This window comes from Zea mays, chromosome 4 (genome assembly GCF_902167145.1).
Source record: "Zea mays cultivar B73 chromosome 4, Zm-B73-REFERENCE-NAM-5.0, whole genome shotgun sequence".
NCBI lineage: Eukaryota > Viridiplantae > Streptophyta > Magnoliopsida > Poales > Poaceae > Zea > Zea mays.
Genome location: NC_050099.1, coordinates 126,160,312 through 126,187,411, shown reverse-complemented (window position 1 = coordinate 126,187,411; position 27,100 = coordinate 126,160,312). Strand labels below are relative to the sequence as shown.

General features: G+C 46.7%; 1 protein-coding gene across 1 annotated transcript; it reads left to right on the top strand.

Annotated features, from left to right (window-relative positions):
• The first annotated feature begins 23,289 nt into the window (after positions 1-23,289).
• Positions 23,290-23,998, top strand: LOC100277434 (uncharacterized). The gene has a single exon (NM_001150995.2). The coding sequence runs from the start codon at positions 23,387-23,389 to the stop codon at positions 23,714-23,716; it is 330 nt and encodes a 109-aa protein (NP_001144467.1). The 5' UTR covers positions 23,290-23,386; the 3' UTR covers positions 23,717-23,998.
• The last annotated feature ends 3,102 nt before the right edge of the window (positions 23,999-27,100 follow it).

Here is a 27,100-nt window from a genome sequence, read left to right as displayed (position 1 = left end):
AGGAGGCTTTAAAGGGTAGGTTCAAAGTAAGCATGTGGGCAAGGGCATAGATATCACGAGGGTTTAAAGGTGATAACGGACAAGGATGTAGGAGAGGAGGTAAATGCGCATAATAACCAAGGATATAAGTACCACAAAGGATGGAGTTAAGACAAGACCTGCAGATAAAAAAATGAGAGGGTACGTCCAAGGGCCTGATAGGTAAACTGTCACTCTCAAATTGAGATGGAAGAGAGGAGATTTTTTTTAAAGAGCAAGCATAGAGATAAATATCGAGGCAAGACCGATGGATGACAAGGTAATGGTGATAGTAAATAAAACACACAGCAAAGGATGGAATTAAGTAAAAACTTGTAAGATGACAAGGAGTGAAAAGAAATCAAGGGAGAGATAGGTAACTCACAGCTCTCAAACTGGGTTGAAAGAGAGGGGAGACTTTTAAAGGATAAGTTCAAGGTGATCATTTAGGTAGAAGACCTCAATATCGCAAGGGTCAAAAGCGACAGCAGACAAGGGTATGAGAGAAAAGATGAAGGCACAGAAGAGCTAGTGGTACAAATACAATAAAGAATGGAGTTAAGTCTAGGTCTACACGCGGTAAAGAAGAGCGTATAGCCAAGGGTGAGATAAGTAAAACATAGCTCTCGAATTGAGATAGAAAAGAGGGGATTTCAACAAGCGGACCTAAGATAAGTATCAAGGCAAGATCTACAGATTAAAAAGGTAAGGATGATATCAAACAAAAGCTCAACAAAGGATGAAGTCAAGGTAAGACAAGACTTGCAAAGCGACAAAGGGAAAGGAAACAAACAAGAGCGGGATAGGGAAAACAACACTCTCGGATTGAAATGGAATAAGTGAGGCAAAAAAAAGGTAAACATCATGGTAAATATGGAGAGAGGTCAAGGGTCAAAGGTGATAATAGGCAAGGATATAAAGGAAGAGGTTAATGTGCATAAAAAACCAGGAATCTAGGTACAACCAAGAATAGAGTTAAGATAAGTCTTGCAAGTGGTAAAGTATAGGCTATAACCACGGGTGAGATAAGTAAGAGACCACGCTTGAACTAAGGTGGGAGATTGGAGGTTTTAGATAACGAACATAGCGTAATCAGCAAGGTAAGATTGAGAGATGAGAAGGGTAAAGGCAATAAGAAACAAAAGCACAACAAAGGATGAGGTTACAAACTCGCGAGCCAAAGAAGAGAATACGACCAAGAGAAAGAAGGTATGAGACGGAAGAGGGGTGATTTTAAAGGGCAGGTATGAGACAAACATCAATGTAGAATATAGAGGCGTCAAGGGTGCATATGATAATAATTAAAAGCATAACAAAGGATATAGTTAAGGCAAGACTCGCGAAACGACAAAGTGGAGAAAACAATCAAGGGTAAGATAGGTAAGGTTCCAACAGAAGGGTTGAAGTAAAGATTCATTACCGAGTGGAGTTACAAGGAGACAACGAGATCACCAAGGATATGCAAAGTAGAATGACCGCTCATGGATCATTAAGAAACAAGGGTGGTCAAGGGCATGTTAACTGAAATGTCTCAAACAGATATTGGGATATAAAGGTAAGCATATATAAAAATAAGAGTATGCAAGTTTCCAATGGTACGAGCATACCAAGACCAAGAGAGTACAAATTGCCAAAAAGATAGCAACTTAACAATAGAATAGGAAAGAGTCTCAAAAGACACTAAGATCACGGACATATAAACTGAAACGTTTAAATAGGCAGCAGAGTTTTTATTAGAGGTAGGTATTGAAACAAGAGTATTAAAGAATTTAGGGATACGAGCATGTCAATACCAAGGGAATAAAGATTGCGAAATGGTAGCAATTTAATGACAAAAGAGGAAGGGATCCAAAAGACAAGAAGGTTATGGTCAGGGGGCATCTACAAAGATGTCGCAAGCACAAGAGTGAGATCAGATCTAATAGATTGAGAGAAGTATAGACCATGCTAGAATAAAATACTTTTGGCAAGCGGGCATATAGGAGCACAACATAGAATTAGTCGAGGTGACTAATATTTTAAAGCAAAATCAAGGATGAGATGGAGTAATAATCAATAAGTCCTTAAAACGGCCAATGCTACTCTAGGTCAGCGGTCCTACAGTCAGCACGGCTTTGATAGCACTTATGTCACACCCGGTTTTGAAGGTAAACCGAATGCGAACCATGTACGTGCCAGGATCAGTAATTCACGTACACAGCGATTACATAAATGACTCATCATAGCACAATGCTTCGAATTTACAATGAAGAGTAAGTAATAGTATTACAGACTAGAGCCATTTACATAATATAAATCAAACTACACAGAATCGAAACGTAGCCAACGTAAACAACCCACCACATGCAGTTGACTGGGGGAGGTCGCTAGCCTAATCCTCGAACTCGTCGAAGTCCTAGAACTCCTGGAGTTCCGCCTCGACACCTTCTTTACCTGAGCATAGATTGCACCAAAGGCAACCTGGTGTTTTGTGAAAGCAAGGGTGAGTACACATCAATGTACTCAGCAAATGTCCCGTTTGGCTGTAATGGACTAGCTTTATGGGGAGTTAAGTCAAGCAGTTGCTTTTAGTTGGTCAGGTTATTATTTACTAGTAGAAAACCAGATTTTAGCATTAACCCATGTTATTAACCCGATGTATCCTTTCCAAACGGAAAGAATACCACTTACCAGTACCATAAGCATAATCATAACCATCATCCTCGTCACCACCTGTAAACCATACATCTCTGATCAAGTATCTCTAATCAATGGAGCTCCCTTGGCCGCTCATAACCGCGAGCACGGCTGATATATCAGTTTCATAACACTCTGCAGAGGTTGTGTACTTTACCCACAAGCCGTGATTCCCTTTCTTCCCGGAGAGAGCTACTCCCCATTGACCACTGCCTAGGTGGCCCAGAAGGGCATCACTACGTAGCCTTTACAAAGATTCCTTGGGCTGTAGCCGCCCGTTAGGTTTCCTAAATGCACCGCACTCCTCCCCAAGGGGCGAACCAACCTTGGCAGAGCGAGTTGCATACATCGAGCACCATTAACGGCACGACGGCTAAGCGAACTACACCCCGGTTCCTCTAATTATTCAGCTAAGGGCATCCCATTCCACCCTCATGGTTGCACTGTTTTCTCGGGCGGTCATCCAACGAACAGGTCCTTACGAAGAGGCACTTGAGAAACCGCTCGAGCCCCCTTAAAGGACACAAGTATAACATCATAATAAAGAAGGGAAACAGTGTATCATTGATAAATCTCATCATGTTCATTGATTAGAGTTGAGCAATAGCGTAAAGCTAAACAATAATAACCCAAAAGGTAATCAAGGACAAGGTAAATACAAAGCTAGTCAATCCTTAGGTTGATCATGGTATGCAGGTTGATGAATTATAAAGTAAATGGGACATAATAGGTAAAAGGACACTTGCCTTCACCAAGTAGATGCTCAGGGTCTTCAATCTCGTGGAACTCGAAGAACTGGGTCATTTGGTCGTCGAAGCTTGACCGTCGATTCCTTGAAGCTTGGAGATGGATCGCACTCTAATCGCAACGCGAAACGAAGACAAACAGACACAAGCAAGCAAACACATATATGAATAAGAACATTATACTATACAAATACAAACATAATAAAACATGCAAAACGAAATAGAGCGCGTTACTACGGTCAAGCGAGGAAAAAGAAACGCGATGGTCGAAGCTAGGTCTAGAAGTTATAACGTTAACGGTAAACAAGTATTAACTATAACTTTTTGTTTGACCTTATCAAATATAAATTATATCTAATATTTAGTTTTGATTAATCTGCTACACTAATAGTTGTCAGTTAAATAAATAATTTAATTAACACGAGAGATTCTAAGCGAGGTGAATTTATGATGCGCGAAACAGCATGACAGCGTGCGAACAACACGCAGACACGCGCGACAATGTGCGAGCAGTGCGATAGCGCATGAACGATGCACAACGACGCGCGCGACACAAACGTCACGTTTACATTAAACAAATATTAGTTATAAACATATGAGTCGGCACTAACCACATTGATTTGCATCTATAAAATCGTCATTTAAAACTATACCTTAATTTTAATTAGAATGTCTTTCAAATAAACCTCGGATTAACTACCTAATTAACGAAAACATGTGCTGCGACCAAATAATGTTACTAACATATAGTCGAGGTTATTACGAAGTCGCTACGAATGAAACAAGTCGAGACGGACTCGCAACGCAACGTATATATTGAATAACTAGTGTTTCTCGGATCTACACTGTGTGACGTGATTTGATTGGTCGAAAGCTAACCATACGATGGACCACATGGGTCTTAGCCACAGATGATCGAGGAGAGGTGGGATCAGGTCTGGGAGTAGTTGCATTCAGTTTTGACTACATGCAGATATGCAGACTCGATAATTCATGGAGGCAACACATGGATGTGGGCTCCACATGAGATTTCTCCTCCACGCACGTCATGGGACTATGGGAGTTGGCATGCAGCATGCAAGCGGAGCCCACGCGAGGACGCACCCCATGCGGTTTCGCTGGTGCAGATCGCGCACAGGCATGCATTTTCTCCTTGCAGCAACTGCAACCGCACATATGGCTCACTGGCTGGGGCGGCGCACGGCTCGCCGGAGCTGAGGCCGGGGCAGGCAACACCGGCGCAGCAGGCATGCACGGGCAGGCAGTGCGCGGCTAAGGATGGAAACGCGGACGCGGTGCATGCAGGAACTGGCCGAGGCAGTTCCAGGCCAGGAGCTCGCCGGAGTTTCAGCGCACAGGGGGAGGACGGGACGACGAGGTGTCGGGCGCTAGCCGGTGGGGGTAGGCAGTAGGGCGCAAGACCGAGGAGGGGCTACGAGCCTGGGGCTCGACGGAGCACGGTGAATGGGCTGCACACGTGCACAGGAGCTCGTGGCGGCGCGGACTGCAGAAGCAATGGCACCGGACAACGCAGCTGGCGTATGGCCCGGCCGAGACATGCGGTTGCGTGCATGCGATGGATTCAACGATGATAACGAAGTTCGTAGAAGATAGGTTGATGAATGTGCTCACCGGTGGACTCACCCGAGAACCGAGCAGGGAACGGCCTGATGGCATCGCGGCTGCTCGCAGAGGTAAAGTCGTCCTAGACGGTGGGCCAAGGGGCGGACGACGAACACCATGGTCGCCGGGCTCTTGCTCCTCCTGCTGCTGCGTGGTGCTGGGAATGAGGAGGCGTGGGGAAGTTGGGTGAGAGAGGATCTCTTGAGTGGGGCGTGGATCAGAGTAGTAGTTTTTGCGGAGAAGTAGAATAGTGGGGCGGTTTAGGGAAGGAGGCGACCTGACGCGTGGGGCCCGCACGCAGGCGGCGACAGCTGGGGCGCGCTCGCGCGCTAGGGTTTAGGGGAGGGGGCGCCGGCGCTGGGTGGGCCGCGCGCGAGAGGTGGGCTGGGGAGGGGGCTGGGCCGGCTAGAGGAGGCTAGGTTGGGTTTTTTCCGTTTCTCTTTTTTTATCTTCTTCTTTCTATTTTGAATTTATCCCTATCTTTTAAATTCAAAATTAACATGCTACGAGAGTTTATATAGAGGCACAACAACTTAAAACATCATACAAATTTAGGTGCTCCAGCATGTGATGCAACCACCATAATTCCCCTAGGGTTTTGAACATACTACGATTATTACTTATACAGTACAAAATAACTCCTCAATATTCAGAAAAAGAGAAGTCAACCGAAGAAAGGAGAGGGTAACACCTGAATTTGGTGGATATTATAAAAGAAATTTTTACACCCCCAAATTCAGGGTGTTACAACATGTTCACTTCCTACATCAAGAACAAGAATTCTCATGACATAATCATCTTTGGAGATGGGAATCAAGGCAAGGTAAAAGGGATTGGTTAAATAGCGATTACCATCGAGCATTCAATTTCTAATGTCTTTTTGGTAGAATCACTTGGATATAATCTGCTTTCTATTAGTAAGTTATGTCACATGGGTTACATTTGTTTATTTACAAATATTTATGTAATTGTCTTTAGAAGAAGTGATGGTTCATTAGCATTTAAAGTTGTATCTGACGACAAGCTTTATTTAGTAGATTTTACTTAAGAAAATGTCGATCTAGATGCATGTTTATTTGCTAAGACCAACATGGGTGTAACGCCCCGAATTTTGCAGTTGAATTTTTTTCTTTTCTTTCCTCGCCAAATTCGGGCGTTACCTTTTCTTTTTCTTTTTCCCCTTGCTAAAACCTTGACCTTTTCCAAAGTTCTAGCGGGATTCGGTTTGGATTTCCCGTGTAAGAAAACCCTAAGTACTTTGTGTTGTCTGATGCACCATGCCGAACCTTGCATTTCTTTTGATTGCTTTGAAAGTGCAAATGCATTCATGTAGAAAGATCGGATTTCGAAAATGAGGAGAAGATCTTTTCTTTCTTTTTTCTCTCTCTTTCTCTCTCCTCTTTTTCTCTCTCTCCCGCGCCGTGGGCCGACCCCGGCCGGCCCAGCCGCCCCTGGCGCCCCCCTCTTGGGCCCAAAAAGCCCAACCGCCCCCCCCACCTCCCCTTTTTCCCAAAACCCTCTCCCTCTCCCTCTCATTTTCTCTCATTCTCTCCCTAAGCCGCCGCCGCCCCCTGCCCTAAGCCGCCGCCGCCCCCTGTCCAACCGCCGCCCTCGGCCGCCCCTGCCGCCGGCCGCCCCGCCCCGTCCCCGTCGCCGGTGAGCCCCCTCCCCCTCCCCCTCTCCTCCCTCCCCCATCCCCCCTCCCCTTTCCCCTCGCCGCTCGGCGCCATGGCCGCCGCCATGGCCGGCTCGGCCAGCCCCCGGCCGTGCCCCCCAGCCGGCGCGCCCCCTGGCCGCCCAGCCGTCCGCCCGCCCGGCCCCTTGGCCGCCTGGCCGCCCTGGCCCCTGGCCGGCCTTGGTCGCGCCCCCGGCCGTGCCCCCCAGCCGGCGCGCCCTCGGCCGCCCGCCTGGCCGCCCTGGCCGCGCGCTCGCCAGGCCGCTTGGCCGGCTCGGCCGCCTGGCCAGCCCGACCCCCCCCCCCCCCCCCCCCGCGCGCTCGCCTGGCCGCCGGTTCAACCGGGCCGGCTCAGCCGCCCCGCCGCCCAGCTCGCCGCCCAGCCGGCCGGTTCAACCGCCCCTAGGGCCGGTTCAACCGCCCTCCCCCTCTGTTTTTTTATTATTTTTTTATTTTTATTTTATTTTATTTACTTTCTGTGATCATAGTTATTTTATTTTAGGTAGGCTAATCATTGTTAATGTTATTGAAATAGGAAGTTTAATTTAAAATTCTGTTATGCTAATTGATTCATGTAGTTAATTGTTTATTTCGTGCGATGTTGATCAACTTAAGATGATTAGGTTCCCACTAGTGCATATAACAGAATTCTTTTGTTAGGAACCTATTGAAACTGAAGTGCATAATTTAACTAATCATTAGTGCATAAGATTTAACCCCCCTGCGAGGCCCTTTCCCGTTTCTTTCTAACCATAACAAATGCGATATGGAATGTCATACTTGATGCATATTCGCTTTACTTGTTCCCTTGTATGGTGTACTGTTCTTTTGTATTAAATATGTGGATGTATGTATGTTTGCGCTCGCATAGAGAACGATCTGGTCGAAGAGCCCGAGGAATTCGCAGGAGAAGCCCCTGAGCAGCAGTCGTTTGGTGGAGGCAAGTGTCCCTTGACCTATCTATGTCCTATTCATTATTTAATTCACCTCCCGCTTTACACATTTATGCCTAAGGATTGACTAGCTTTTGTTATCCATGTCCTTGTTTACCTATCTGGGTTGGATTATTACTGTTTAGCTTTATGCTATTGCTCAAACTCTAATCAATGAACATGATGAGATTATCTATGATACGCTGTTTTCCCTTCTTTTATTATGATGTGGTACTTGTGGTCTTCAAGGGGGCTCGAGCGGTTTCTCGAGTGCCTCTCCGTAAGGACCTGTTCTATGGATGACCGCCCGGGAAAACAGTGCAACCATGAGGGTGGAATGGGGTGCCCTTAGCTGAATAATTAGAGGATCCGGGATGTAGTTCACTTAGCCGTCGTGCCGTTAATGGGGCTCGGTGTATGCGGCTCGCTCTGCCAAGTTTGGGTTCGCCCCTTGGGGAGGAGTGCGGTGCATTTAGGAAACCTAACGGGTGGCTACAGCCCCGGGGAATCTTTGTAAAGGCTTCGTAGTGAATCCCTGGCCATTCACCTTGGGAGTGAATAAGGGTCTTGCAAGCCCGGGCCAGAGAGGGAATCACGGCTTGTGGGTAAAGTGCACAACCTCTGCAGAGTGTTATGAAACTGATATATCAGCCGTGCTCGCGGTTATGAGCGGCCAAGGGAGCTCCAGTGATTAGTGGTACTTGATCAGAGATACTTCGGTACAGGTGGATATGAGAATGATGGTTTTGATTATGATTATGGTGCTGGTAAGTGGTACTCTTTCCGTTTGGAAAGGAGTACGTTTGGGTTAATAACTTGGGTTAATGCTAAAACTTGGCTTTCTACTAGTAAGTAATAATCTGACCAACTAAAAGCAACTGCTTGACTTATCCCCACATAAAGCTAGTCCACTACAGCCAAACGGGATGCTTGCTGAGTATGTTGATGTGTACTCACCCTTGCTCTACACACCAAACCCCCCCCAGGTTGTCAGCATTGCAACCACTGCTCAGGCGAAGATGAAGCTGTGGAAGGAGACTTCCAGGAGTTCCAAGATTACGACGAGTTCTAGGTGTGGGTTAGCGGCAACCCCCAGTCGGCTGCCTGTGAAGGCCGCGTTTATCTACGTTTCTTTTCCGCACTTTGATTTATTGTAAGAACTATATGGACGTCTCAGACGTATGATGTAATCGACTATTTCCCTTATTAATACTATTTTGAGCACTGTGTGATGATGTCCATATTATGTAACTGCTGTGTACGTGAATAACTGATCCTGGCACGTACATGGTTCGCATTCGGTTTGCCTTTTAAAACCGGGTGTGACATAAGTGGTATCAGAACCAGGTGACTGTAGGACCGCTAACCTAGAGTAGAATGGTTGTTCTAAGGACTATAGACCTCTGTCTCTGCCTTGACTTTGATATCCCTTCAAAAGTTGGTCATACCGACCAAACCTATGTTCTACTATATATTATACCTTGCTGAAAATCATGTTTTATTCTAATCCTTCATTTACTTATGATTCATTATTTGCTGGTCATATTAATTCTGTTCTCACCCTTTTGCTTACGATGTCTTTTGTAGATGGCTCGACTTAGACACACTGCACGAAAGTCAGTCATCCCCTTCTTACCCTCCCGCCTTGCTGAGCGTCCGCTTCGCCGTCCCGTGGCCGGACAGTCCATCCACTTGGAGAGACTACACCACCGCCTGCATGAGGAGCAGGAACGTCGACGACGGGAGCAGCAGGGATCTTCCTTCTCGCTCCACCAGGAGATAGAGTCTGTGAGGAGCTGCTCCCCTGTGCTTCCTCTGGAGCCGCCCCCTGCACCACCACTGGGCGCCCCAGCTTCTGGAGTAGCTGCTGGAGGAGATCCAGACGACGGAGATGGCGACGACAGCTCGAGCCACGACACCGACTTCTCTGCTAATCCTGAGCCGGAAGGATGGGTTGCTCGACCCATCACTCGCGACGCTGCTCGCGGGTGTCACTTCCACGATGCGCTCGACACCCTGCTACGTCGGGCATTCGACCGGCATACTTGGTCCGTCGAGTATCGCTGTGTGGTCTACCAGCATAGTCGCGGGGTCTACCCGGACCGCTGGGAGGCGACTTGCTTGGTGCGCTGCCCGGAGAACAGTCTCCAGGGTGCAGAGGCCTGCTCAGAGCACTACTCTATCTCTGAACGGGACTCAGCTGAGGCAGCCATGCAAGATGCTGCACGGCGTGCGCTTTCGCACTACTGCTCGGTTTTCGGTGGGGCAGCTGACGGTCTTGACCTGAAGTATTACCCCCGCCGTCCATCTGGCAGCACAGGAGGCGTGATTGTCTCACCCGTCGGTGAGGGCAATCCTAGGTTGAGCAGCACAGTCAACCTAGCCGCCGTGCTAAACACGGAGCTGGACCATGCATTAGATGAGCTGAGTAGGGCTCGTGCTGAGATCGCCCTGCTGCGGGCCGAGCGCGCGGAACGTCGTCACTTGGATGGTGGTTCCCCCGCTCCCGTCGGGACCCAGCACCCGTACCGCTCACCTCAGCGTGGACACCAGTCTTATGGCAATCCCGCCTGCAAGACCAAGATAACTCTAGAACCATAGATCGTTAGAGTTGGATCTTGTAATTAATACGAAATATATATACATAGAAGCTTCAGTCTTAGCGTTAGTCTCGGTCTTAGTTAGACAGGGTAGTTTGCTATATCCTGTGCATCTATGTTTGTCATGATGAACTATGTTTGGTTTGGATCTTTGTAATGATTGTCACCAGAGTGTGGGTATCCCCTGCATTTTGGTTTACATATTATGTTAATAGAGTTAGTTATATAGTTGGGAAACCTTTTATTCCACTTTCCTCTTTATCTGAGAAGCTGTGTGGTCTGTGTTGGAGATCAGTGAAGATGCTCATCTGTTCAGTGCTGTTGAAGAATTCTATTCTCTTTTCTTATGCTGCAAGATCTGCCAGATCAGTTCTGATGTGTGGTTGCATTCTGCAGATGTCAGAGAACAGGCGCAGAGGAGGAAGGCGTGCTCAGCAGGAGCGAGCCGCTCAACAGGAAGAGGTGCCCCAGCAGCAGCACCTGCCACCCCCGCCCCCGATGTCGATCGAGCAGATGTTTCTGATGCAGACTCAGGCAGTTCAAGCCATCGGTCAGACTTTGGCCGCCATTCAGCAGCAGCAGCAGCAGCAGCAAGCACCACCCCAGCCTCAGATGCCTCAGATGCCCAGAGACAAGCGTGCTGAATTCATGAGAGGTCATCCACCAACGTTCGCTCATTCTTCTGACCCTATGGATGCTGAAGATTGGCTACGCACTGTGGAGCGGGAGTTGCATACCGCTCAGTGCGATGACAGGGAGAAAGTTCTGTATGGTCCCCGTCTGTTGAGAGGAGCAGCCCAGTCATGGTGGGAGTCTTACCTCGCCACCCATGCCCACCCTGACGCCATCACCTGGGAAGAATTCAGAAGTAGCTTTCGTCAGTACCATGTGCCTGCAGGTCTGATGACAGTGAAGAAGGAGGAATTCCTGGCTCTCAAGCAAGGGCCATTGTCTGTCAGTGAGTACCGGGACAAGTTTCTGCAATTGTCTCGCTATGCTCCTGAAGATGTCAACACCGACGCCAAGCGACAATACCGTTTTCTGAGAGGCTTGATCGACCCTCTGCAGTATCAGCTGATGAATCACACCTTCCCGACATTCCAGCACCTGATTGACAGAGCAATCATGACAGAGAGAAAGTGTAAGGAGATGGAAGATCGTAAGCGCAAGATCAGTGGACCCCAGCCTGGAAGCAGCAGCCGCCCTCGTTTTTCAGGCAATCAACCTCAGCAGTTCAGGCAGAACCAGCGTCCACCTCAGCAGCATCAGCAATTTCAAAGGCAGTACCCTCAGAACCAGTATCAGAACCGTCAGAGCAACCAGTCAGGAGGTCAGTTTCCGAGGCAGAATCAGCAAGCACCCCGTCTTCCTGCCCCAGCAAATCAGCAGAACAGTCAGGCAGCACCAGCTCAGGTTGGAAACAGAGCATGTTTCCACTGTGGAGAGCAAGGCCACTGGGTGATGCAATGTCCGAAGAAGGCAGCCCAGCAGCAGTCAGGCCCCAATGCCCCAGCAAAGCAGAATGTGTCTCAGCCTGGATCAGGCAATCGCCCTCAGCCGCGCTATAATCATGGAAGGCTGAACCACTTGGAGGCTGAAGCAGTTCAGGAGACCCCCGGCATGATAGTAGGTATGTTCCCAGTCGACTCCCATATTGCAGAAGTGTTATTTGATACTGGAGCAACACATTCTTTCATTACTGCATCATGGGTAGAAGCACATAATCTTCCAATTACTACCATGTCAACCCCCATTCAAATTGACTCAGCCGGTGGTAGAATTCGAGCCGATAGCATTTGTTTGAATATAAGTGTGAAAATAAGGGGGATAGCGTTTCCCGCCAACCTTATAGTAATGGGTACTCAGGGAATAGATGTCATCCTAGGGATGAATTGGCTAGATAAGTATCAGGCAGTTATCAGTTGTGATAAAAGGACCATCAAGTTGGTGTCCCCACTAGGAGAGGAAGTGGTGACCGAGTTAGTCCCGCCTGAGCCAAAGAAAGGAAGTTGTTATCAGCTAGCCGTCGATAGCAGTGAAGCAGACCCGATCGAGAGTATCAAGGTTGTGTCTGAATTCCCAGATGTGTTTCCAAAGGACTTACCGGGTATGCCACCAGAGCGGAAAGTTGAGTTTGCCATAGAGCTTCTTCCTGGAACCGCCCCCATCTTTAAGAGAGCTTACAGAATATCTGGACCAGAGTTGGATGAACTTAAGAAGCAAATTGATGAGTTGTCAGAGAAAGGTTACATCCGGCCAAGCACCTCGCCTTGGGCCGCCCCTGTCCTATTTGTGGAAAAGAAAGATGGCACGAAGAGGATGTGTATTGATTATCGAGCTTTGAATGAGGTCACGATCAAGAACAAGTATCCCTTGCCCAGATTAGAAGATCTGTTCGACCAGTTGAGAGGAGCCAGTGTGTTTTCCAAGATTGATCTGAGGTCAGGTTATCATCAGCTCAGGATCCGACCTTCGGACATTCCGAAGACGGCATTCATTTCCAAGTATGGTTTGTATGAGTTCACAGTGATGTCTTTTGGTTTGACCAATGCACCAGCGTTCTTCATGAACTTGATGAATAGTGTATTCATGGATTACCTTGACAAGTTTGTGGTGGTATTCATTGATGATATTCTGGTTTATTCTCAAAGCGAAGAAGAGCATGCAGATCATTTGAGGATGGTATTGCAGAGATTGCGAGAGCACCAGTTGTATGCAAAGTTGAGCAAGTGTGAGTTCTGGATCAGTGAAGTCCTGTTCTTGGGTCACATAATCAACAAGGAAGGATTGGCTGTGGATCCGAAGAAAGTGGCAGACATTTTGAACTGGAAAGCGCCAACAGATGCTAGAGGAATCAAGAGCTTCATTGGAATGGCCGGATATTATCGGCGATTCATTGAAGGGTTTTCGAAGATTGCGAAACCAATGACAGCGTTGCTAGGCAACAAAGTTGAGTTCAAGTGGACCCAGAAATGCCAAGAGGCCTTTGAAGCGCTGAAAGAGAAGTTGACTACAGCGCCTGTCCTAGTCTTGCCTGATGTACACAAGCCCTTCTCGGTGTATTGTGATGCTTGTTACACAGGTTTGGGATGTGTGTTGATGCAAGAGGGAAGAGTTGTGGCTTACTCGTCCCGACAGCTGAAGGTTCATGAGAAGAATTACCCAATCCATGATCTAGAGTTGGCAGCAGTGGTTCACGCACTGAAGACATGGAGGCACTATCTGTATGGACAGAAATGCGATGTTTACACAGATCACAAGAGTCTGAAGTACATATTCACTCAGTCAGAGTTGAACATGAGGCAACGAAGATGGTTAGAGTTGATCAAAGACTATGAGTTGGAGATTCATTACCATCCAGGCAAAGCAAACGTAGTGGCAGATGCTTTGAGCAGAAAGAGTCAAGTCAATCTGATGGTCACTCGTCCGATGCCTTATGAGTTGGCCAAAGAGTTTGACAGGTTGAGTCTCGGATTTCTGAACAATTCGCGAGGAGTCACAGTTGAGTTGGAACCTACCTTGGAGCGAGAAATCAAAGAAGCGCAGAAGAATGATGAGAAGATCAGTGAGATCCGGCGACTGATTCTAGAAGGCAAAGGCAAAGATTTTCGAGAAGATGCAGAAGGCGTGATATGGTTCAAAGACCGCTTGTGTGTTCCCAATGTCCAGTCCATTCGGGAGTTGATTCTTAAGGAAGCTCATGAGACAGCTTATTCGATTCACCCTGGCAGTGAGAAGATGTATCAGGATCTGAAGAAGAAATTCTGGTGGTACGGAATGAAGAGGGAAATCGCAGAGCATGTGGCTATGTGCGATAGTTGCCGAAGAATTAAGGCAGAACACCAGAGACCTGCTGGATTGTTGCAACCGTTGCAGATCCCTCAGTGGAAATGGGATGAAATCGGTATGGATTTCATAGTCGGATTGCCTCGCACTCGAGCCGGCTACGATTCCATTTGGGTAGTAGTGGACCGTTTGACCAAGTCAGCCCACTTCATACCTGTCAAGACCAACTACAACAGTGCAGTATTGGCAGAGTTGTATATGTCTCGGATCGTTTGTCTTCATGGTGTGCCAAAGAAGATAGTGTCAGACAGAGGAACGCAGTTCACCTCTCATTTCTGGCAGCAGTTGCATGAAGCTTTGGGCACGCATCTGAATTTTAGTTCAGCTTATCATCCGCAGACAGATGGCCAGACCGAAAGGACCAATCAAATTCTTGAAGACATGTTGAGAGCCTGTGCGTTGCAAGATCAGTCCGGATGGGACAAGAGATTGCCTTATGCAGAGTTTTCCTATAACAACAGTTATCAGGCTAGTTTGAAGATGTCACCATTTCAAGCGCTTTATGGAAGGAGTTGTAGGACTCCGTTGCAATGGGATCAGCCTGGAGAGAAGCAAGTGTTTGGGCCAGACATTTTGCTTGAAGCCGAAGAGAACATCAAGATGGTCCGAGAGAATCTGAAGATAGCGCAATCGAGGCAGCGAAGCTATGCAGACACAAGAAGAAGAGAGCTGAGTTTCGAAGTCGGAGACTTTGTCTATCTGAAAGTATCACCGATCAGAGGAGTCAGAAGATTCGGAGTGAAAGGCAAGCTAGCACCCCGCTACATTGGTCCGTATCAGATTCTTGCAAGACGTGGAGAAGTGGCCTATCAGCTCAGTTTGCCAGAGAATTTGTCGGCTGTGCATAATGTCTTTCATGTGTCCCAGTTGAAGAAGTGCTTGCGTGTGCCGGAAGAGCAGTTGCCAGTGGAAGGTCTTGAAGTCCAGGAGGACTTGACCTACGTTGAGAAGCCAGTGCAAATCCTTGAGATTGCAGATAGAGTCACCCGAAGGAAGACCATCAGAATGTGCAAAGTCAGATGGAATCACCACTCGGAGGAAGAAGCAACCTGGGAGCGTGAAGATGATTTGATGGCCAAGTACCCAGAGCTCTTTGCTAGCCAGCCCTGAATCTCGAGGGCGAGATTCTTTTAAGGGGGATAGGTTTGTAACGCCCCGAATTTTGCAGTTGAATTTTTTTCTTTTCTTTCCTCGCCAAATTCGGGCGTTACCTTTTCTTTTTCTTTTCCCCCTTGCTAAAACCTTGACCTTTTCCAAAGTTCTAGCGGGATTCGGTTTGGATTTCCCGTGTAAGAAAACCCTAAGTACTTTGTGTTGTCTGATGCACCATGCCGAACCTTGCATTTCTTTTGATTGCTTTGAAAGTGCAAATGCATTCATGTAGAAAGATCGGATTTCGAAAATGAGGAGAAGATCTTTTCTTTCTTTTTTCTCTCTCTTTCTCTCTCCTCTTTTTCTCTCTCTCCCGCGCCGTGGGCCGACCCCGGCCGGCCCAGCCGCCCCTGGCGCCCCCCTCTTGGGCCCAAAAAGCCCAACCGCCCCCCCCCACCTCCCCTTTTTCCCAAAACCCTCTCCCTCTCCCTCTCATTTTCTCTCATTCTCTCCCTAAGCCGCCGCCGCCCCCTGCCCTAAGCCGCCGCCGCCCCCTGTCCAACCGCCGCCCTCGGCCGCCCCTGCCGCCGGCCGCCCCGCCCCGTCCCCGTCGCCGGTGAGCCCCCTCCCCCTCCCCCCCTCCTCCCTCCCCCATCCCCCCTCCCCTTTCCCCTCGCCGCTCGGCGCCATGGCCGCCGCCATGGCCGGCTCGGCCAGCCCCCGGCCGTGCCCCCCAGCCGGCGCGCCCCCTGGCCGCCCAGCCGTCCGCCCGCCTGGCCCCTTGGCCGCCTGGCCGCCCTGGCCCCCGGCCGGCCTTGGCCGCGCCCCCGGCCGTGCCCCCCAGCCGGCGCGCCCTCGGCCGCCCGCCTGGCCGCCCTGGCCGCGCGCTCGCCTGGCCGCTTGGCCGGCTCGGCCGCCTGGCCAGCCCGACCCCCCCCCCCACCGCGCGCTCGCCTGGCCGCCGGTTCAACCGGGCCGGCTCAGCCGCCCCGCCGCCCAGCTCGCCGCCCAGCCGGCCGGTTCAACCGCCCCTAGGGCCGGTTCAACCGCCCTCCCCCTCTGTTTTTTTTTATTATTTTTTTTATTTTTATTTTATTTTATTTACTTTCTGTGATCATAGTTATTTTATTTTAGGTAGGCTAATCATTGTTAATGTTATTGAAATAGGAAGTTTAATTTAAAATTCCGTTATGCTAATTGATTCATGTAGTTAATTGTTTATTTCGTGCGATGTTGATCAACTTAAGATGATTAGGTTCCCACTAGTGCATATAACAGAATTCTTTTGTTAGGAACCTATTGAAACTGAAGTGCATAATTTAACTAATCATTAGTGCATAAGATTTAACCCCCCTGCGAGGCCCTTTCCCGTTTCTTTCTAACCATAACAAATGCGATATGGAATGTCATACTTGATGCATATTCGCTTTACTTGTTCCCTTGTATGGTGTACTGTTCTTTTGTATTAAATATGTGGATGTATGTATGTTTGCGCTCGCATAGAGAACGATCTGGTCGAAGAGCCCGAGGAATTCGCAGGAGAAGCCCCTGAGCAGCAGTCGTTTGGTGGAGGCAAGTGTCCCTTGACCTATCTATGTCCTATTCATTATTTAATTCACCTCCCGCTTTACACATTTATGCCTAAGGATTGACTAGCTTTTGTTATCCATGTCCTTGTTTACCTATCTGGGTTGGATTATTACTGTTTAGCTTTATGCTATTGCTCAAACTCTAATCAATGAACATGATGAGATTATCTATGATACGCTGTTTTCCCTTCTTTTATTATGATGTGGTACTTGTGGTCTTCAAGGGGGCTCGAGCGGTTTCTCGAGTGCCTCTCCGTAAGGACCTGTTCTATGGATGACCGCCCGGGAAAACAGTGCAACCATGAGGGTGGAATGGGGTGCCCTTAGCTAAATAATTAGAGGATCCGGGATGTAGTTCACTTAGCCGTCGTGCCGTTAATGGGGCTCGGTGTATGCGGCTCGCTCTGCCAAGTTTGGGTTCGCCCCTTGGGGAGGAGTGCGGTGCATTTAGGAAACCTAACGGGTGGCTACAGCCCCGGGGAATCTTTGTAAAGGCTTCGTAGTGAATCCCTGGCCATTCACCTTGGGAGTGAATAAGGGTCTTGCAAGCCCGGGCCAGAGAGGGAATCACGGCTTGTGGGTAAAGTGCACAACCTCTGCAGAGTGTTATGAAACTGATATATCAGCCGTGCTCGCGGTTATGAGCGGCCAAGGGAGCTCCAGTGATTAGTGGTACTTGATCAGAGATACTTCGGTACAGGTGGATATGAGAATGATGGTTTTGATTATGATTATGGTGCTGGTAAGTGGTACTCTTTCCGTTTGGAAAGGAGTACGTTTGGGTTAATAACTTGGGTTAATGCTAAAACTTGGCTTTCTACTAGTAAGTAATAATCTGACCAACTAAAAGCAACTGCTTGACTTATCCCCACATAAAGCTAGTCCACTACAGCCAAACGGGATGCTTGCTGAGTATGTTGATGTGTACTCACCCTTGCTCTACACACCAAACCCCCCCCAGGTTGTCAGCATTGCAACCACTGCTCAGGTGAAGATGAAGCTGTGGAAGGAGACTTCCAGGAGTTCCAAGATTACGACGAGTTCTAGGTGTGGGTTAGCGGCAACCCCCAGTCGGCTGCCTGTGAAGGCCGCGTTTATCTACGTTTCTTTTCCGCACTTTGATTTATTGTAAGAACTATATGGACGTCTCAGACGTATGATGTAATCGACTATTTCCCTTATTAATACTATTTTGAGCACTGTGTGATGATGTCCATATTATGTAACTGCTGTGTACGTGAATAACTGATCCTGGCACGTACATGGTTCGCATTCGGTTTGCCTTTTAAAACCGGGTGTGACAATGGGCTGGGTGTGGCATCGCCGTTTATCACATATTGGAATGAAGAACCTTCATAAACTTCTAAAGGGAGAACATGTGTTTGGACTAACCGATGTCTGTTTTGAGAAAGATAGATCTTGTGCAGCATGTCAAGCAAGTAAACAAGTGGGGACAAGTCACCCAAGCAAGAATGTGATGACAACATCAAGACCATTGGAACTTCTCCACATGGATCTCTTCGGGCCCGTTGCTTACCTTAGCATCGGTGAAAGTAAGTATGGTCTAGTAATTATTGATGACCATTCCCGTTTCACTTGGGTATTATTTTTACAGGAAAAATCTGAAACCCAAGAAACTCTCAAGCGCTTCCTAAGGCAGGCTCAAAATGAGTTTGAGCTAAAAGTAAAGAGAATAAGGAGTGACAATGGATCTGAGTTCAAGAATCTTCAAGTGGAGGAATATCTTGAGGAGGAATGCATCAAGCATGAGTTCTCCGCTCCCTACACACTACAACAAAATGGTGTAGTGGAGAGGAAGAATAGGACGCTCATTGACATGATGAGGAAGATGCTAGGAGAATACAAGACATCAGAACAGTTTTGGTCGGAAGCCGTAAATACGACTTGCCATGCCATTAACCATCTCTATCTTCATAGCCTCCTCAAGAAGACGGCATATGAGCTAATCACCGGTAACAAACCCAATGTTTCTTACGTGTATTTGGGAGCAAATGCTACATCTTGGTTAAGAAAGGTAGACATTCATAGTTTGCTTCCAAAGCCGTTGAAGAATTTTTACTTGGTTATGACTCAAATACAAAGGCATATATAGTCTTTAACAAATCTTTGGGTTTAGTTGAAGTCTCTAGTGACGTTGTATTTGATGAGACTAAGGCTCACAAAGAGAGCAAGTTAATCTTGATGACATAGATGAACATGAGGTTTCGACGATCGTAATGAGGACTATGGCGATAGGCGATGTGCGACCATAGGAACAACAAGTGCAAGATCAACCTTCTTCCTCAACAATGGTGCAATCCCCAACTCAAGATGAGGAACAAGTACATGAAGACGATGGCATGGATCAAGGGGAGCACAAGAACAAGAAGGAAGGAAGGAGTACCACATGCACCTTCAACCCAAGTCCACACCAACATTCAAAGAGATCATCCGGTGGATCAAATTCTTGGTGACATTAGCAAGGGAGTTACTACTCGTTCACGTATTGTAAATTTTTGTGAGCACTACTCTTTTGTTTCTTCTATTGAGCTTTTCAGGGTAGAAGAAGCCTTGTAGGATCTGGACTGGGTGCTGACCATGCAAGAAGAGCTCAACAACTTCAAGAGAAATGAAGTATGGGTCTGGTGCCTTGTCCAAAGCAAAACATTGTGGACACCAAGTAGGAGTTTCGCAGCAAACAAGACAAGTATGGAGTGGTGAAAAGAAATAAAGCAAGACTTGTAGAAAAAGGTTATGCTCAAGTCGAATGTTTAGATTTTGAGGAGACTTTTGCTCCTGTAGCTAGGCTTGAATCTATTTGTTATTGGCCTATGTTGCTCACCATTCCTTTAAGCTCTTTCAAATGGATGTGAAGAGTGCTTTCCTAAATGGGCCAATCAAGGAGGAAGTGTATGTGGAACAACCCTCTGGCTTCAAGGATGACAAGAACCCCGACCATGTGTACAAGCTCTCTAAGGCGCTCTATGGACTTAAGCAGGACCCAAGAGCATGGTATGAATGCCTTAGATATCTCATTATTTACAATGATTTCAAGGTCGAGAAAGCTGATCCTACTGTTCTCACTGATACTTGCAATTGTGATTTGTTTATATGCCAAATATATGTCGATGGCATAATATTTGGTTCCACTAATCAAAAGTCATGTGAAGAGTTTTGCAGGGTGATGACTCAGAAATTCGAGATGTCCATGATGGGATAGTTGACTTACTTCCTTGGATTTCAGGTAAAGCAACTTAAGGAAGAGACATTCCTCTCTCAAACAAAGTACATCCAAGATATACTAAAGAAGTTTGGGATGAAGGACGCAAAGCCTGCTAAGACGCCAATGGGAACAGATGGACACTTGGACCTCAACGTGGGAGGTAAGTCCGTAGATCAAAAGGTATACCGGCCTTTGATAGGATCCTTGCTTTATCTTTGTGCAAGTAGACCAGACATTATGCTTTCAGTTTGCATATGTGCTAGATTTTAATCTGATCCCAAGGAATGTCACCTTGTGGCTGTGAAGCCTATCCTTAGATATTTAGTTCATACGCCTTACATCAGGCTCTAGTATCATAAGGGGTCTACCTTTGACTTGATTGGATATTCAAACTCTGATTATGTCGGGTGCAAGGTTGATAGGAAGAGTACATCTGGGACTTGTTAGTTTCTGGGAAGGTCCCTGGTGTCTTGGATTTCAAAGAAACAAACTTCTGTTGCCCTATCCACTGCCAAGGCCGAGTATGTTGCCTTAGGCCAGTGTTGTACGCAACTACTTTGGATGAGGCAAACTCTTTGGGACTTTGGCTACAATTTTAGCAAAGTCTCACTCCTATGTGATAATGAGAGTGCAATCCGTTTGACGGATAATCTTGTTGAACACAGCCGCACTAAGCACATAGACATCCAACATCACTTTCTAAGAGATCACCAGCAAAAGGGAGATCTCAATGTTTGACATATTAGCATCGATCACCAGCTAGCCGATATCTTTACCAAGACTTTAGATGAGAAAAGATTTTGTAAGTTGCGTAGTGAGCTAAATGTATTAGATTTGCGTAACTCGGATTGATCTATAGCACATATGTTTTTATGTATTGATCATGTAATTATAAGTTTAATTATGTATTTGTGGTGTTCAAGTTGTAAAACATCATCTCTGTATCTCACAAGTCCTTATGCAAATGATGCATATGTTTAGGGGAGGACATATTACAACATGGCCCTTTGAGACTAACATGTTTGCTTAAGTGATTTTGGTGTAGTCTCAAAGGTGAATAGAAAGGAAAATGGTGGACTTGAACAACAGAAAAGGCTTCCACTGCAAAATAGTATCATGTTCAAGTTGCCCTTGGTGTTCATTGCCTTCTTGCTTTTAATTCACATTTTTTGGTGAGGCGATGCGGTTTAAAGGCCACTATTTTCTCCATTTTGGTGCTTAATGCCAAAGGGGGAGAAATTAAAGGCCAAATCAACTAGATCAACTACCACTTTTGAATTTTAAAAAATATTGTATTAATACTTGTCTTTTGGTCAAAAGTCTCTTACTGCAAAACTACTAAGTCGCACCGAGCCAACGATTACTAAGTCGCACTGGACTGTCTGGTATGCCACCGGACTGTCCGGTGTGCCATGTGACCAACGACTGGCAACGATTGGCTTCGCCAGGAAAGGAAGGGAATCGATGACTGTTTAGTTTCTGGTGTGCACCGAATAGTCCGGTGCACCCGCAGACAGAAGGCAACCAGGGCCTTCCAAACAAAGAAGCAACAGGTCCTTTAGCCCTTGGGGCTATAAAAAGGGCCCCTAGGCGTCTCTACCTGGTACCCATACATACCAAGAGCACACCGATGCTCTGATTCAACATGATCAGGCTTTCGACTTATTCTAGAAGAGAACTGAGCGTTTTCTTGAGAGAAACTCTGTCGTCTTGATCCTTGCGCTCTCTTCTTTGCTTATGTGCATGGTGTTGCTGCACTTGTGCTCTTTGTGTTGCTACCCCCCTTACTCTTGTGTTTTGATTAAGATCATTTGTGTAAGGCGTGAGAGACTCCAACTTGCGGAGATTCCTCACAAATGGGGTTTGTTATAAGGAAGAAAACAGTGGTATTCAAGTTTGATCTTTTGATCACTTGAGAGGGGTTGAGTGCAACCCTTGACCAAAGAAGGTCACCGCAACGTGGAGTAGACATTGGCCGAACCACGGGATAAAATCGCCATATCTCTTGTGCATCTACTTTATTGCGATTGTTCTCTTCTTGGGTTCTCATATTCACTTGTATTATTGCTCCTAATTGTGATACATATTTAAAAGGAGCAATCAAGTGAAGAGATCCTCTCTCTCCATCTCTATTCATAACAACTTGGTTTTTGTTTTCACTAACACTCATTATAAACCAAGTTTGTGTTGTTTAGAGTTGATTTTCCCAGGATCACATATTCACCCCCTCTAGGTGCTCTCACACCGTAGCGGGTTTTCTCAAACTAGTGGAACTTTGAAAAGGCCTCGTAGTGCTACCCTGCATCGTCTCCTTAATTAGTAGAGATGAATGAGATTCGAGACCCTTTGGCAAATGGGTAACACGGCTTGTAGGTAAAGATATGCAACTTCTATAGAGTGTAAAACTAGTATATTAGCCATGCTCACGGCTATGAGCGACTTGGACCCTCACAAGAGTAACTTATGAGATTAAATTTAATGTGCCATGCATTGCATTGTGGGAATTTTTAACTGTGATCTCTTATTTAATTGGGTTGGTATCTATTTATACTTATTAAATGCTAATAAAATTTTGACAAACTTATTTAAAAGCAATGCTCAGTCTTCACCATTTTTTGGTAAGCCTTACATTACATATGAGCCCCCACCGTAAGTGAGCTCATGCACATTATTCCTCGCATTTGCTCAGCGATGAACGTATGTGAGCCCACCCTGCTATAATCACACCAGGTAAAGAATATGTATCGCTAGAGGAACATGAATGACGCTACGATGAATTCAGAAAGGTCTACAACGTCGTCTCCATGTTAACTATGATGGTGGAACTTATATTATAAAATAAAGATGTGACATTAATTTCTGTATTATGAGTCATCATATATGTGAGACTTAATCCTGACACACATTTGAGACGTATCCGAGTTTGCCATTAAATTCAGATGTGACATTATATTATTTTTTAGAATATTTTTTAACACGCCAATCTCGTGTTGACAATTAATATATAAAGATATCCTTTAAAATTGCTTTGAGTTGTAGATATAGATAGCTATAATTAATAGAGGAATTTGTAGAGATATTTATTATGCCATCGTAAGAAGGGAATTAATCGTTGCCATAAAACCTGTCACCATGCTAGGCCATGCAAGTTTCGTGGCGCCACAGGTTTTAAGTGCGTTTGGAGGTTTCCACCGTCCAGCCGGGGCGGTAGCGACCGGCGGGCGGCCTCATATATATCACTCTCTCTCGACGCCACAACCTGACGAGCCAAAAGACAAAGAGGATAGACGAGGAGGAAGAGAAGCAGGTAGTGGACGACGGAGGGAGACAGCCAGACAGGACAGGAGCCTACCAGACCAGAAGGGCATGCCGGGCGCCCCATGCAACGTCGAGCCGACGGGCCGCCGGTTGCGCTGGAGCGGGCTCGGACGCCGGCGCCGCCGCAGGCTCCCGGTCGCCCGGCTCGGCGGCGAGAGGGCCGGGCGCGGTCGGGGAGTCCTGCGGCGGCTCCGGCTGCGCTGGCTCACGGCAAGGTGGCTACGGCGCGCGGCTCGCAGGCTGGCGGCGATCTACATGGCGGCGCTCGCGGGCCCGCCGGCTCCCACCGGCGCGTCGTCGTCCACCTGTCCGCCGTGGATCGGCCTGGAGCCGTGCTTCGCCACGCCGTTCGTGTCCTGCACAAGGCCGTGCTGGTGAGGCGGCGTCGGCGGCGCCCGCCGTGCATGGATCGATTTCAGGCTGCGCCGGCGTGCAGCAGGTGACCATCGATCCACGTACGGCAAGGTAAGACATAAAGCTTTGGTGTAACAACAACAACCAGCCATGAGGCCACCCATAACTGGAGACGTACTGGAGCACCTGGTCTAGAATCCAGATGCATGCATATATCGAATTGTACTGATCCTTTTCTTCTTCTCTATTCGTCTCCTGTTCTTGTTCTTGTCTTGTTAAGCAAATAAGTAGTAGTAATCTTTTCCATCTGGAATTTCGTTTCTGAACTCACCGTCGATCGATACAATCTGTGGGAGGATTGATTGATAATTTGAATAGCTTACAACCAAATAAAATTGATTGCTGAAATTACGGCGTCCATCAGTCAAGAGAGAAAGAAACAAAACAACTGATGACTACGTAGTGTAACGTACGAAGCCAGCAACCAAGAAACAGGACAGCCAATTGTCCTGAACCTGAAGCGACGTGCGTCAAATCGAAAGACGTCGCGTGACGTCAAAAGTAGTAGTACTCCCACGGTCTAGTCTATATAGGTACAATTTAAATTTTAACTAAATATATATAAAAAATATAAAATCACAATACAAAATAAACATAATTAGATTATTAATAAAATATATTTAATACTAATTTTTACAGAGACAGTTACTAATTCTACTTATAATAAATTTAGTTAAACTTAATCTAAATTGATCAGTAGATACCATAGTTACATTTTTGTATGGAGAAAGTGTATTTGTCCTTTAATGAACGTGGAGGGTACGTCAATCCTTCACCGGACCTGAGCTGAACAATTTCAGCCAACTAACATATGCTCCGTACTAACGCTATGATCCTTTATAAGGGTTGATAATGGTCACCCTGATATGAGTAGTGGGAAAGAGTGTCCGTGGTGACAGTGATGTGAGTAGTGGGAAAGAGTAGAGGGACACGGGGGAGGTGGATGCTGGGGGCAGGTCCTGAATGGGAGGATGAAGGATGATGGATGATTCAAATAATATTGTTTATTTAATTTTAGTGAGTAAAGGAGATGGTTATCTAGTGATCTGAATTATTGGGTTTTGATAGTGTGTTAAGTCCAATTGTAATTTGTGTGGTGGATTTAGTGAATGTTATGGGCGTGGGCGTGATTTAGTTGGGTGAGTTTTTGCAAAGTTTAAATAGGAGAATTATATAGGAGTATAGAAAAGAAAAAAGGCACCTTCGTTCTAAAATAAATATTGCTACGATATTTATTATGATCAAACTTTTTAAAATTTAATGTTTTATGAATTACTAGTAATATTTATATCTCTAAATAAATTTTATTATAAAATAGATTTAATAACATACTTATTTTTAGCACCATATGTGCCACCTTATGACGTCGGACGGTCCGGCGCTGTCTCCCGTGTCGCAGATGGTCCGCCTCTAAGTGCGGACGGTCCGCGATTGTATCAGATCAGACGAATTAATCCCTTTTTCTATGTGTGTTTATCCCTCTAATTCTGCGGATTCTATTAGATAACGCCTAGGAATGGGTCTGACCTCTCCCTATATATATATGAAGGGGTACGGACGATTGCGCGCACCAAAAATAGAACCAATCAATGTTTCTACTTTCTTGCCCTAAGAATAGTAGTAATTAGTCGTCTTCCATCTCTATATTCACCTCTCTTCGACTCTACGTTGTGTTGAGGCGTCTTGGTTGGCCTGCCGACCCCAAGGTAAACCTTAGGATCTCTCCTCCCTGTCGGGGTCCCTCCTGGAGGGCGAGATCTAGGTGTTGTAGGTGATTGTCGTGATCCCCGCTCGTGAGTAGACCATCCAGACTCAGGGGTGGATCGTCCAACTCCACGCAGGGAAGACCCGCTTCTGCCACAAGGCTGCGGACCGTCCGCACCGTCGTAGAGAGCCCGCCAAGTGGAACAACCCTAGTGTTTGGCTTCAATTCGGAGCCAACACACTTTTTGGATTCATCAAGATTAGATCCATAACTTGGTCTGACGTACCGCAGATCGGCCCCATATGACCGGTTCAGAGGATAACTCTGATATCTCCCCTGGCAATATCATCGAGCCGACTATGGAGGGCCTATCGACTGAAGAATTTCAGAAGCTGGAGGACATCAGGAAATAGGTGTTGGCGGAAGTCGACACAAAGTTCTTGGCTGCTTTCAAGGTCGATCGACACCAGAATCCCATCCGACAGAATGAGTTTGACCTGTCATCTCTTTGGCCCGCTGCACTCGCACCCAATGTAAGTAAAGGTTCACTCTCTTAGGGTTTATGTAGATGAACAGTAGGTGCAATTTCAACAATTAGTTGGGGTATGTAGAATGATTTTAAAAGAATGACACACGTTTTTGAGAAATCCGTTGCTCCATACTTCCTATCAGATGACACTGATGCCACACAAGATTCATCGGCCACAAATGGGCGTTCACAGTCCCAACCAATTTATGGAATGCCGATGAATTCCTATAACAGTCAACCATAACCTCCACCACCTACGTGGAAAAACCCACGCCCTCGTGCACAGTCGTATAGTCCGTACCTATGGCCGAATAGTTTGGCCCAACGACGATCGATCACGTCCTCCACGACAAACCACCGAAACCGCACTAGAGATGGCTAGCATGCTCGGACCGTTTGGCTATTACGTCAGACCATCCAAGGCAAGGTATGCAGAACAAACCTCAAAATTGTGATGTTATTCCACCAACACATGGATACGAGTCCTTTTCAGCCCCTAGGAGGCTGGAAAAATCCAACGCCCAATATGGGGGCACCTAAAGTCAATACTAATGCCCCCATAGAACCCAAACCCATGGGCAAGGGAGTGACACATATAAACATAAGCGCCCACATCGTTGGACCAAAGGGTCGATGCGTTACCACCAGCTACCATTGATATAGTGAGTGAAGAGATAGCTGGGGCATTCCAAGACAAACTCACCCCAGCATAACTTCTCTCTACCTCAAAATTGTGATGTTATTCCACTAACACATGGATATGAGTCCTTTTCAGTCCCTAGGAGGACAAAAAATCCAACACCCAATATGGGGCACCTAAAGTCAGTATAAATGCCCCCACAGAACCCAAACCCATGGGCAAGGGAGTGACACATAGAAACATAAATGCCCACACCGTTGGACCAAACGGTCGGTGCGTTACCACCATCCGCCATTGATATATTAATAGAAGAGATAGCTGGGGCATTCCAAGACAAACTCACACCAACATAACTTCTCTCTACCTCAAAATTGTGATGTTATTCCACCAACACATGTATATGAATCCTTTTCAGCCCCTAGGAGGCCAGAAAAATCCAACGCCCAATATGGGGCACCTAAAGTCAGTATTAAT